This window comes from Mesoplodon densirostris, chromosome 15, assembly GCF_025265405.1.
Source record: "Mesoplodon densirostris isolate mMesDen1 chromosome 15, mMesDen1 primary haplotype, whole genome shotgun sequence".
NCBI classification, from domain to species: domain Eukaryota; kingdom Metazoa; phylum Chordata; class Mammalia; order Artiodactyla; family Ziphiidae; genus Mesoplodon; species Mesoplodon densirostris.
Genome location: NC_082675.1, coordinates 47134366 through 47148526, shown reverse-complemented (window position 1 = coordinate 47148526; position 14161 = coordinate 47134366). Strand labels below are relative to the sequence as shown.

Genomic DNA, 14161 nt, shown 5'->3' with positions numbered 1-14161 from the left:
TTCAACAACTGGGGTTCTTGACTCCAAGCACTTAATCCACTAAAACACATGGCATTTGAAGTTTAAAAATTATTAGGAAAATTTCCCACTGAATATGATCTCAAGATTTTTTTGTAAAACATTAAGATTTACAAGGACTTGAATAGTATTTGAGAAGTAAGAGTGACAACACATCCAGTTTGGGGATATAAACTAGACAATTTAGACTGTAATCATGATCAGTTTATGAGAGTAGCAAATAAGTGCCAAATCAGACCAATACTGTGAGATTTGCTATGCTATTTTGAATAATTTGGTTCAAATATCCATATTTGGCCAGTATATAATTCCAGTTCATTCTGGTCACATCAGAAGGGAACAAGGATCTTCTGTACAGATTTTACGACCTGACCCTTGTAGCTCTGCCAGACCATGTAGGTTGCCAGGAACACTGGAAATGGGACAAATCACTCTTTCCGTCACTATTACATTTTATGTGAGAAGTGGATCAAAGACTGCAGTGGAAGGCTGCACATAGGAACAAGAAACTGAGCCAGTCTCCATTACCAAATAGCTACCATGCTGCAAAGGGTCACGGATGGAAATGGCTGGCTGGAGGACAGAGCCAGAAGCAGACAAAGCAGACGCTCCCTGGCTGCCTGACAAAATCTGATACCTAACAGATTCTGACTGCTGGACTTGTACGGATTGGCCACGGGATTCAATCCCAGAACCGCTCTCTTTGGTGGGTGGCTGAGAGTTTTTGGCTTCGTCATCCATCCCAAGGCTTATCTCTGCAAGTTTTTTAAATTTGGGACTGAGTGAGTCCAAGCAGCTGTCATCAAACTCATCAGCAATAAAACTGCAACAACCCAGGGAGCCGGTGGGAGAACCAGGGGCACCCATTCCTTCGTTATCATAGATCAGCAAGCAATCGTTTGCTTCCTGGCCATCGTCTTCCTCGGCACAGGCAAATGCTTTCTAAAGGTGGAGAAAAGTGGAAAAAAATGAATCGTAAGAGACACTCAGTGGAAAAATGTAATATTATACCATTCTTAGAACTCAAGGTTTGATCAAGAATGCGTGATTTAGGTAATCCATAGAAGTAAGGGCATCCTCTGTATCAGTAATCTTGTGAGAGCTTGACCTGTAAATAGGGCCCATGCCACACCTCGGAATATTCCAAGAATCCTCATCCTAAACAAGCCCTTCCTGCCAGTCTCTCCTCACACACAGTGTCAGCCTTCATCTGCTCTACCAGGCTAGATGCCAGCAGTTGCCAGTTCTGATACCGAAACTGTAGGTGAGATCCGTTCTAAAGATGCACCAACCAAGAGGCAAGCAACCTTCCTCCCAAAGTCCTCTCTGTTCTTGCACCCTTGTCCCATTTTGATTCTATGCTTCCTGACACTTCACCTAATCTTGGACCACAGCCCTCGCTCCCACTTTTATGTTTGGGTCATTAACTCAATGGTTCTTCAACATTTTTGGACATGGACTCCTTGACAATGTGAAGAATACTCTAACACTCTCAGAAAAATGTTTGCAGATGTATTCTGACATCCTTCATGGTATTGGAAATAGAAAATAAGCTGCTTTGTATTCCTAAAGAGGATGCTGCTGATCTGAAATGCAAAAGGTTTTGCTTTCTGTTGTTATTCCAGCTGGAGGAATGAGGTGCCATATTCTCTCATCTTATGTCTACTGGCCCCTTCTTCCTTTTGACCAGTAGCTGGATTTTGGCAGCCATCTTAGGTTATCTGTATTATTTTACAAGGAGTCTCTACTTTTTTTTTCTTGTATTTCCCCAAGCTGCAAACAAACGAACTGTAAAACTGAAGTAGAGTCAAGTAGAAAGATCTCTAATGTAAACAAGATAACAAAGTTTTCCACCAAATTACCTGAGAAAAGTAGGAGTCTAGGAAGTTCATGTTTATTGCCCCCTCACCATAGTCCTTGTTGGTTCCTTCCATGGAATACCTTCTTCTCATCGTTCCGGACACAATAGTTGCAGAATAGTTGCTAAGTCCAGCGGCTGTTCCGAATTCTGCAGCGGCTCCAGATCCTGCAGCGGCTCCAGATCCTGCAGCGGCTCCAGATCCTGCAGCTGCTCCAGGGTTGGTGGTCACTTCCATTCCAGAAGTTCCTTCCACCCCCGTCCCTCCAGCGTATGTATTTGTAAAAACTTCTAAAAACAGGAGAAAATTCGATAACATCTCATGCTGTGATTTGTTTTGTTTTATTTTGTTTTTTTTCCTGGTCTTTGATATCCGTGAGCAGTTGCCAAGTAAAGCAAGTATGTGGGAGAAAATACAATTTTATGACTCGAGGTGATAAGAACATCCCGCAGTCTGTTATGTGAGAGTAACAGAGGAGGTGAGGACGTAACAGAGGATATCAGCAGATGAAATAGCTCTGAAAACATGCTAATTGAAAAAATATACAAAGGAAATAGATTTTCAGTGACAACGGCCAGAAATGGAAAAGTAAAAACAGAATATTCAGCACACAGCATTGGAAAGCTTCTAATGTAATGCTTGTTCGTTTTCAGGAAAAAAGAAATTATAATTAAGCTGTCATATTGGCTCAATATGGAAACCAAAGAGGAAACATACATAATGTAATCATGCAAATTAGCAGATGCTAATTTGGTGTCTTGGTGCTTAATGAAAATTTAATAAGCTGTGACTATTTTGCCTGTTACTTTTACATTGCATTTTCATGGGAAGCTATTTTTTCTAGAGAATTCTAAATATAGTTTTTGCTATGTAATTATAATGGGAGAAGCAGGTAAGGATTAAGGATTAAGGTAGCTGATAAAGACAGTTACATTCTTGGGGGAGATCTTATGTGGAGTTTTCAGGCTGGACATTTAAAAACAATCTATTGCTAAGCATGGAATTAAGAAAAAACTGAATATTAGGCATTAGGTCTTATGGTTCTAGTTTACACCTTAGTTGCAGTGTTGAGATAAGATGAGTAAAATAGTCATTTGGTAAACCAAAGAAATAAATAATTTCACCTATATGACAAATAAGTGATTCTTGTCCCATTATGATTAAATATAAGAATTGGTAATTGAACTCAAATCAGGATCCTGTTAGCTCTGGGGAAGGAAGAAGTGCAACAAGACCTAGGATGTGCACACATGAGGCTTTAACTGCGAATATTACTAATGTTGATAGGCAAAGTTGGGTGGTGAGTACATAGTGTTTGTTATATTTTCCTTTACATTTTTCTATATGTGTGAAATCTTTGCTTATTAAAAAATTAATAATTGACCCCCTGAGAGCTCTACTTCAGTTTATTAAAGTTTGGAAATGTATAGCAAATCTTCAGCTAGTAAAAAATGGTGACATCAGTGGACAAATGAACTTATTGAAGCCAGAGCTAGGTCACAGAATTGACTGATATACTAACAATAAACCATTTCATTGAAACCCTATTTCAGGGGTAACATCTCTCAGTATGTGCACAAATATGCAAATTATTAAGAAAATAATTTAGAACATTTCTTATTTTTCAATATTTCTTATTTAACTCATTATTGCTTTCAAAAATAAATTTTATGTTCACTTACCAGACTTTTCCATGAAATCTATTCCATTGGCAGTTATAGGTGTCACACAGATATTTGCAATTTCCTACAAACCATATGCAAAAAAAAATACATTTAAAAATTACCCAGATTTCACCAATATAAGTAAGATATGCAAATGGAGACATTACAAGAATTTCAAATTCTTCCAGGAGTAACATTTTTATGATTTGACATCTGAAGAGCTAAGATCCTAAAAGGCTCCATTCATTTTAGTACTGACTCTCATGGGTCCTTGAGGGTCAGGAGTATCATTTTTATACCCCATTACCTCTTTATCTATATGAATATAAATCGAATTTTGTTCTGTATGATTGAAATAAATGTTTTACAAAGTGTATCCTCACCTTGTCTTCAGGTCGGGCTCCTTCGATTCCCCACGGACGAATTGTTCCTTCTGAACCATCAGGCACTGGGATGAATCCACCGGTCACTCCCCCGATAGGACCGGTCCCACAGCAACAGGTCAACAGCAGAAGGGGGACCACTAGTATATAGGAAAACAAAATATCAGAACATTTGAATCACTTGGAAACAATTTGATATGGCAATTGTCAGAAACATTACAAAGAAAATACAATAATTTTTAACGCTTATGGATAATCTAATAGAAAGCAAAATTTGCTTCTACAAAATAAAATTTAGTAAATTAAGCATACTAAAATTTCACATGACTATGAAACTGAAGGAGACAGATCAGATTATTCTTGAGACACGTATATTGTTTTCTTAAAATAGGCACTGTTTGATGAATGATAAAGGTGGCCATTCAGTTCCTCAATCATTTTCCGTAATATATATATATTTTTTATTATTGCATTTATTTGTACATGTTGAGGCAATGTATATCGTGTCAAGTGAATACACACCCGAAGAGTCAAGATTTTAGGTGGGCATTATAGTGATTTGGTAATCTGGTCTCTAATGATCTCTTAGAGAATAGCCATTAACTTGCAAACTCCCTCAGCAACTAGAGTGATGATCTAATATCATTGCACTCTTAATTGTGACTTAGGAATTCTTAGCTTGGGGGGGCCTTCCTGCCTGGGTAATTACTTCTTTCTGTGCATATCAGTCTTAGCAATAAAGATTAACATCATTCTCAGGCTAATGGGCCAAGAGAGAAAGGAGGCACTTCTCAGTCTAGGTAGTCAGTGACCCCACCTCCACCTTTGGCCTGCTGAGGCCACCTGAATCCTAATGTTTGAATTCTGTTCACTTACTGGCAGCTTAGTGAGAGATTTAAGAGTATATAGCCTCTGGAGTCAGACTTCTAGGGTTTGAGTTTTGGTTCCACCATTCACCAGCTGGACAAATTATGTCATCTTTTCTTGCCTCCATTAACTGATCCAAAGAATGGGAGAATATATAGTATCTACCTCATAGATTGTTGTGAGGATTAAATGAGATAATACAGATAAAGGATGGTACTGAGTGCCATGAGGACTTGCCAGTATTGTTTGGATGGGCTACATCAGTTGTACAAATTAGGTCAGTTTTATATATTTTATATATACATAAATGAAAAAAATTAGGCCAAGTATATAAAATAAAGTAAGTTGGACATAATACATTTTCTCAAAATTTAATGTAATGTTCATATAAGTGATACTTCTAAAGGTTTTCTTTACTTATTGCCATTCTTAATTCTATGACTTTGTTAAATGTGTGGGAAGGGTTGAATATTATAAATGGACAAATTAGTTTTGAAAAGTGATGAATATATATTTGTATGATCAGTATTTTTAGGTGGCCATAATAGTCTTTTAGAAATCTTGTTTATCATTGTGTGTGCAATATGTATTAGGTTTTTACATATGCATCCAGAGAAAGTTCTGTCCTGCACAAAATTCAAGGTACGACATTTTGCAAATGGTGATATTTCATAAGAAGCAAATTTGATTGTGGGAATAATGGAGTATATTACCTCTGACTGTCATCCTGAGCCACAGTCCTAAATGTACAGTAGCCTAGAGGATATATGCATACCTCAAAATTCAACATTTCAAAATCAGACTTATCATTGCCACCCAACTTATCTGTGCTTTCTCTGATATTTTCAATTTCATTTAATGGTTTCAGTAGCAGCCAAATTCAGGGGTGCATATGGACTTCTGTTCCACTCTTCCTATCCATTTGTCTCCAGATCCTCTCCATGTACCCACATCGTGCCTTGCACATCAATCCTTTCCTTTCCAGTCTTATGCCATGGCTCAAAACCTGGCCTCCATCATCCCTTGTGAACCATTACAATAACCTCCTAACTGTTCTTTCCTTTTTAATTTACAGTACACACTGTGCCAATGTTATCTTTCTAAAATACAAATATGATCGTGTTAGTCTTTTATTCAAATACTCTCAGCAACTCTCCTTTCCATGTGTGTGTAAGCTCTTTCAAACTAGTCCCAAAGCATTCTCCAGTTTCATCTCCTTCACTCTCCACAATTTCCCCTTGCTTTAGCCTCTCAAGGTTGTGTGCTTCCTAAAACCTGCCAAGCATTTTCTGGTTTTGGCTCATGCTGTTACCCTTTGGAAACACCTTTCCCTCTTTTTGTACTTGCTATATCCTACTCATTTTCCAAGGCTCAAATGGATGATTCCCCTGAGTCTGTGAAACCTCTGCAATATTCCTTAGTGTTCACTTTTATTTTATATCATATTATTATATATATTACAGCTTTATCATGGTATATGTTTTCCATAGAGTTAGACATGCATAAATCTACTACTACATGAAAACCAGAATCAAGTTCCCTTTCTTGGGAATTTGATTGATCTTGATTGAACTTGATTGATCTATATAAAGACTCATATATAGGTACTTGAAAAATTTTTGGATTTGAAATTGACTAATCATGACATTGGAAAACTGAAACTCTGAGTGTCAGTTTCAGCTATTAAATGAAATGATGCATGCTAACTTTAGAATAGTAAACACTTAAGGGGAAAGAGGAAGAAGAATATATGGCATGTGTAGGAGGCCACTAAATATATGGATAGTAATTTATTTCTTTTTTAAAAAGAGATCTGAATAAATATGGCAAATATTAATGTCTGTTAAGTCTGAGTGATAGTTATATGTTATATGATTATATATGTGCAAATATTACTATCTGTTAAGTCTGAGTTGTGGTTATATTTGTGCTTGTCATGGCAATTTTCTGTTCTTCTTTGTGGTTTAAAAATATCTCATAAATTAAAAAAAATACATTAAGAGGTTGAATAATCATTTTAACTCTAAAAGTCTATGGTTCTATAATAAATTAGGGAAGTGACTGTGAATTTATCAAGGATTTCTTTTATTTATAATATAAGAATTTTCCATGAAGTTCTTTTAAATAGAGACTTATTACATTCAAAATACTAATTGATTCACACGATTTTAAGTGTAATTTTTGAAACCTACCTATTAAAAAAATAAATTTTAGTTTTATTGAAAAATAATACATGTGTGTAATTTCCCTCAATGTGTTCAATAATATATTAAGTATGAGAGCCTTACAGGAGTATATTTTCAGGTAGAAAGCTATTCTGAGGAAATTCTGGATTAAGCAATAACTTCTCAGAGTCTGTGATATATTTATGTGCACTGTAAAGCTCAAGGCTTATGATATCTTATATATTTTCCCTAAATTTATTTGGCCAGGGTTCTATTTTATTTTAGAATTTCATGAGATCTGTATACAAAAAAGACATTTTAGAAAGTGCCACACTCATGGATAAAGTCATTATTTTGACCATGAACATCATGGCCAGTGTGTAGACTATTCATGCTTCATTTTTTTCCTTCTTGAGTCTCTCGTGCTGTTTTCTATATGTCTAACATATACGACTTGCTTTTCTGTATTATAAATACAGATTGTTGGCAGGTGACGTGTTAGCTTTAAACATTTCTGATTTTTCCTGAAAATGCCATTTCCGATTCTTCCTGAAAATGCCATTTCCCCCCAGCTTTGCCTTTAAAACAACTGCGGAGATGCATTGTCCATGCAGCGGGAAGGCCTCTGCATGTGCTGACACCCAGTGCAAGCAGGATGATGCTGCGGCATACTCACACAGCAGCAGCAAAAGACCGAGGAACAGCAGGCCAATGGCGGCAGGCCCCAGCCTCCTGGAACTCTCTCCATTAGGGGTCCCAGGGACAGGGGTTTCGGTCGTGCCCGAATCTCTACAGGTGCCACTGCTGTCACACTGACAGACTTCCAGAGTCAAGTTCTCCGGGGTCTTGCACCACATGCCCTTGCTGTCCGTGATGATCAGGGGGATTCTGTACACACCGGGAGATACCTGCTTCGTGCTTTGTAGGTTTGCGGAGGTGGCTGAAGGGAAACAACCAAACAAATCAGCAGTAGAACAAGGCGTATCTTGCTCCTTGCTCTGCAAACTACGTTTTTTTTTTTCTTTTTGGTGAACAGAACCAGAGTTGTAACAGACATCACTGTCACAAATAGTAGGGTGAGGCTTGAGCAGATATGAGGGCTCTTGGAGATCAGTGGGTGTATGGGGCTGTACTTCCTCCTGTCCTCCTGTCTGCCCCAGATGGGCCCATTATTCTCCCCCGTGAAAACTCAGTCATATATATATATATATATATATATATATATATATTTTTTTTTTTTTGCCTTACGCGGGCCTCTCACTGTTGTGGCCTCTCCCGTTGAGAAGCACAGGCTCCAGATGCACAGGCTCAGCGGCCATGGCTCACGGGCCCAGCCGCTCCACGGCATGTGGGATCCTCCCAGACCAGGGCACGAACCCGTGTCCCCTGCATCGGCAGGCGGACTCTCAACCACGGCGCCACCAGGGAAGCCCCTCAGTCCTATCTTGATTTTCCCCCAAAAGAGGAGGGGAGATGGGCATCATTTAAATCCCAGGCCTCCTTCTTCTGGGACTTAACCACTCTTCTGTACGTCTGCACCAACCCCTGGAACCTGGTGTAGATCTCTGAATGTATCCCTTCCGCCTCACTCCATGCTTTGGTGCCTGACTTATCAAGACTGAATTTCTGCTTTGGCTGCTGCTACTTCAGCTGCTCCTGTCAGTACTCATCCCATGAGCCTAATGCCAGTTGTATGGGATTCCCTGCGGTGAAGGCCTGTTGCTTCTCTGACTCATGAGCAATGATCGTACTCCATTCTTCATTGCTATGCTATCCCTTCCTAAGTGGGCTCCAGCAGCAGCTCTCATAAGCTGTAGGGTTGTATCCCTTGAATCATTCTTGACCCCATCATGCCCCTTGACATTGTGCCTGACCCACCTAGTCCAACCACTGCTACCTTGCCTACCCTCACCCACACAGGTGTGTCTAGTGCCAGGTCCTGTCTCTCTATGATGTTTCTTTTGTAGCCTTTTCACTGGACATGTGTCTGGTAAACCCATTTGGCTACATGCACAGTTCGGAGCCAGATCCCTACACCAGGATCAGTAAGACCCCGGGAAAGAAGGCCACGGAGAACAAGATGCCTTTGGTGACTCTATCAATGGCAGATCCCTATGACTAAGGTACCACAGAGTAAGCACATTCATGAAAGGAAGCAAGAGTAGTTCAGAAAAGAGCTAGAGATAAGTGAGTTCATTTACAAAGGATTTGAAGTGCCTGCTGGTCATTATAAAATCCTAAAAGGGAGAAGATTCTTATTGTCTAATGGCTTTTTCTGTGAGACTCCTGGAAAACAGGAAATGTGAAATTAGCATGATAAAGGTTCGGAGAAAAGGAAGGATGGATTAGCTTTTGCCCATTGGCTAATAGGTTTACAAATTTCAGTCCACCATGCTCTCAAGATTCCTGACTAGTGACCGACTAGTGACAGCCTTGAGCAGGCTGACCCCTTCAGTGCTTCATGTCTGTTGACAGCCTGCAGACATGAAGGCTGTATTTAGAAACCTAAACAGCTCTGCAGTAAAATAGGTGCCCGACTATAATCTTTTTATTTTTATTTTTTTGGGGTGCTGTGGAGGTACAGATAAAAAATTAAAAATATAAAGATATCTAAAAATTAGAGTCCACATGAAAAGCAGAAAATATTAAATAGTGCTAATATTATATTGTATCATCCCTTTTCTTTCCTGAAGAGAGAAGAAATTCATGAGGCTAGGACCTCATCTTCATTACAAAGAATTTTAAAAACTACTCTTGGAAAGGAACTGCTCCCAAAAGAACTCTCTCTTAACCTTCTGGAAATATAAAGAAGTAACAACTTTCATTTGCGGAAGCAGCTTTACAAGTACTCACCATCACGTCTTGTGATCGTCCACACTGACAGTTCTATATTTTGCTTGTCCTGTGAAAATGTGTAGGAGCCAGTATATTTATCACTGTCCAGTGATATAGCTTTGACAACCACGGAAGGTGATGAACTACAGATTGTTTCCTTTTCCAGGACAATTGTTGGACAATTTTCATTAAGAGAACCTATTTGGACATATATGGTGCCTGTAGCAGTTTCACCTGTTTTTCCTATAAGAGTAACATTTTAGTGTTAGAGAAATATACACAAGTTGTACAAAAAATAACTAAATAAACCTTTAAAATTTCTCTCATATGCAACCAGATTAGCATATCTGCTCATGAGAAATTGTATTCGTTATTCCCACAAGTCACCCAATTTCCACACCTTGTTGAGAGCAAATTTAAATTTATCAACTTGGCAGATGTCTTGATTAGAAGCATGGCTATTAATTTAATAAGCTTGGAACCAAGACCTCTAAGGTGATAAATTCACTGATTACAAATGAAATCAACATAAAAATAATAGTTTTCTTAAATGTATCCTACTGCACGAGCCCAGACTGTGTGAAAGATTTTTGCTTCTAAAGCTTGAGCCAAAGTATTTGGAATAAACTATGATTTATTTTTATTACCCAAAATATAAAGTTTATTGAAGAAAAATTTTTTAATGTTGACAATCAAAAACAATAAAATAAAAATCTCTCAGTGGTGGGATTATGAATTATTTCTGTTGTTTCCCTTAGTGCTTTTTTCTGTTTTCCCAGATAATATGATTTTGGGTGTTTATTCTTTTGTTTTATTTTTATGTTTGCTGATCGCCTTGAGCATAAATTAATTTTACACTTAGGGAAACACAAATAGTCCATGAATATTATTTTAAAAACATTTCAAAAGATTTTTATTGTTCAATGATATAAGTGCTTGAGATGTCTATAAGTAACTCACTCTGTGTGTAAGTAACTCACAGAGGCACCTCACATTGGAGCTGAGCTTCCCTGATAGGCTTTCTGTCTCAATCTTTATCCACCTTCTCAAACCCAGAAATTCCTGCCCCAACAGCCAACCATAGGACCAACACAGAATTCACTGGTCCAACAAACTCCAGTGAGAAGCTGGGATGCTCAGTCTTCTCCTGGATTTAGCTACCTCAGATAATTAACTTCATCTAATGATAAAGGTAATATGTTAATAATCAAAATCATCTATTCATCAAGAAATGCCAGTTGGAGTAACATTTCTCTAAAAATGAAATATTTTTTCTTACCATCTATGGCCAGAACCTCAGCTGTGATTGTCTTGTTAACTATGAAAGTAACATCCCGAAAAGTATTTTTGACAAATTTGATTTGAGCAGTGCTTGAATCAATAGTTAGCAAACCACCATCATTACGTCCCAAGATGTATCTGTTTTGTAATAGAAAACAATAGGTTTTTTTTTTAAACATGGAATGTTACCTATTTAATGAAGATGACTCATTAATATTTAATATATTTATACTTAGTATAAGACTATGAAATATACTTTTATAAAAGCAGCAGAAGCTTAACATATTAGCACAGACAAGCAGTATTTCATAATCCTTAAGTATATGTTAGCCTGGTTTTTCAATTTTCTGCTCTGCTCAGTAAAATAACTGTGTCCTTGTTCTTTTTTTTAATGAAGATTATTATTATTGTTTTATTTTAAAATTTCTTTTTGGCTGCGTTTTGTCTTTGTTGCTGCATGGGCTTTCTCTAATTGGGGTGAGCGGGGGCTACTCTTTGTTGCGGTGTGCGGGCTTCTCATTGCGGTGGCTTCTCTTGTGGAGCACAGGCTCTAGGTGCGTGGGCTTCAGTAGTTGCAGCACGTGGGCTCAGTAATTGTGGCACATGGGCCCTAAGGCATGCAGAATACAATAATGGTGGCACATGGGCTTTGTTGCTCCGTGGCATGTGGGATCTTCCCAGACCAGGGATCGAACCCATGTCCCCTGCGTTGGCAGGTGGATTCTTAACCACTGCACCACCACAGAAGTCCCTGTGTCCTTGCTCTTTATACTGCAGCAGCTACTTTGCATGGTGCTCTACTATTTTAGGCATATGTGTCTTGTATGTGCTGTTCTATCTGACTGCACCACGGTCTTCTGGTGAAATTCTACTCTTTTTTAAGACCCAACTGAAAGTCTCCATGAAACTTTTTCCTGATCTCTCTAGACAGGCTAAGTCATTCTTTTCTTAGTTTCCACTTTAACTTATGCTTATGCTACCTTTGCTCATAGCATGCCTCTTTTTGAGTTATATGGTTCCTTGAGTTGGCTGCTTTGTATCTCTTTGTATCCTTGGCACAGAATAGTTTAGATGTTATATTGTAATAGTTTATAAATTAAAACTAGTCAAGGTAAACAACAAGGTCCTACTGTATAGCACAGGGAATTATGTTCAATATCCTGTGATAAACCATAATGGAAAAGAATATGAAAAAGATTATATATGTATAACTGAGTTGCTTTGCTGTACAGCAGAAATTAACACAACATTGTAAATCAACTAAACTTCAATAAAATAAAAAAAATTCAAAGAATAATAAAATATTAAAATAAAATCTCACTTGACAGATAAGGCAGCTTTGCCAGTGTCTTCATCAATGGCTTGATATGATCCCACGATATAATTGATCAGGTTTGTACCGCTTATGCCTTTTGGGACAACAAATGTCTTGAAAGGAGGACGGAATATAATTCCTTCCTTCATATTTATTACTTGGATTGTGAGTGCGGTTGACTGGACCCTACTTTGAGAGACTGATGTGTGAAATTCAGCTTTGTTTCTGACGGCGATAACAAGTTGCACACTTTGTCGTTGTTCATAATCTAGAGACTAGAGTAAAAATAAAATTAGGAGGAAAGAGGCGTCACAAAAATATGATCTGGAAAGAGGACAAGAGAGCTCTATGTTACGTGCTATGAATGAATCCTTTATTTCTATACAGCGAAATGGTTTCACAGATCTTCGCAATGCTGTGATGAGAATCCTTTAGAATTTGTAACTCATGAAACCTCAGTTTGGTAACGGATACTTACAAAGCAGAGTACTTCTTTTTAGACTAACAAAACACCTTTATAGTTTCTTCAGGCTGTGTGGTACAGTGGAAAGAATCACAAATTTTCTATGGTCACATGGTTTGAACCCTGATTCTGCTACTTAATAGCTATGTGACTCAGGGCACAATATTTACTATCTCTGATCCTCAACTTTTTGCTTCTGGTAAAAAACCCTTACCTCATCAGATCGTTGTAAGGACTGAACTAATTAAGGCCCATAATACATTCCTGTAAACGGCAGCTATGCCCATTCACAGAATAGTTATTGGATTCCTGTGCAATAATATCTTTTCTGGCTTTAAAAATTCCCTGTTGGCAAAGATAAAGTATCCTAATAAACTTGGTTGGCAAATAGGCCTCTGCAAAACGATGAGTGGGTGGCCCACCGACTCTTCATAGAACCATTTTCAGATAGTCCTGTGTGTTACCTATTTGTTTGATCCTGTTATTGAGTGGCCCAAATCAAGGCCTGAGGTATCCCAGGATAGCTTTTTCCATTCACTAGTAAATTTTTAAGGGTGATGGGTTAAGGAAATGTTCATTTTGGTTACATTTGTGTATAACTGAAAATAATTAAGGTATGAGATCCAGATTTGAGTTTTAACTCTGCAATGACTGGTTTTGTGGGCTCAAGTGTTTCCTAGTGGAGAAGAAGAGAACGATGCTTAAATAGGTAATTATAATATAAGGGGTAATTGACAAAAGAGATTACAGAGTCTGTGTGTGAAAGCGAGTGAAGACTTGTACTTGAGAAAGTCAGGAAAGGCTTCCGAGAGGTTTTCATGTGAGCAGAGTGATACAGGTTGAGGAGGAGTTATTCAGGCAGAGTGAAAGCACTTGCAAATACCAGAATTACAGAAGGTGATAGGGAGATGACTGCTGAGAGACCTTGGATGCAATTCTGAGGGGGCTGAAGGTCATCTCAAAGGCTAGCAGGTGGTCATCACCCTGGCTGCATATTAAGAGTCCCCTGAGGAACCTTTAAGAACCGCTTGCTGCCTGGCCTTCCCTGCAGACCAACTGAACCAGTAGTTGCCACAGGCTGGGAGAAGCTGCAGGTGATTCACATGGACAATCTTGATTGAGGGCCATTTTCACAGCCAATGGAGAACAAGGAAAGTTTTTAAAGAGGAGAGGAACTGGTCCAAATTGGCTTTAAGAAAAATGTGGTCGAAGGAGAATGAAGGGAAGTATACACAGGAGGTAGGTACGTCCATCAGGAAGGGAGGGGGCAAGGCCGAGAAGAACACAGGCTGTGAGAAGGAACACCAGGGC

General features: G+C 38.5%; 1 protein-coding gene across 1 annotated transcript in view; it reads right to left on the bottom strand.

Annotated features, from left to right (window-relative positions):
* Positions 1–342: 342 nt before the first annotated feature.
* Positions 343–14161, bottom strand: part of DSG3 (desmoglein 3) — a 28849-nt gene continuing 15030 nt past the window's right edge. Inside the window, 8 exon segments of the mRNA XM_060119072.1 lie at positions 343–960; positions 1881–2167; positions 3560–3623; positions 3925–4064; positions 7633–7896; positions 9810–10034; positions 11071–11210; positions 12394–12662. Coding sequence (XP_059975055.1) covers positions 343–960; positions 1881–2167; positions 3560–3623; positions 3925–4064; positions 7633–7896; positions 9810–10034; positions 11071–11210; positions 12394–12662 — 2007 coding nt within the window.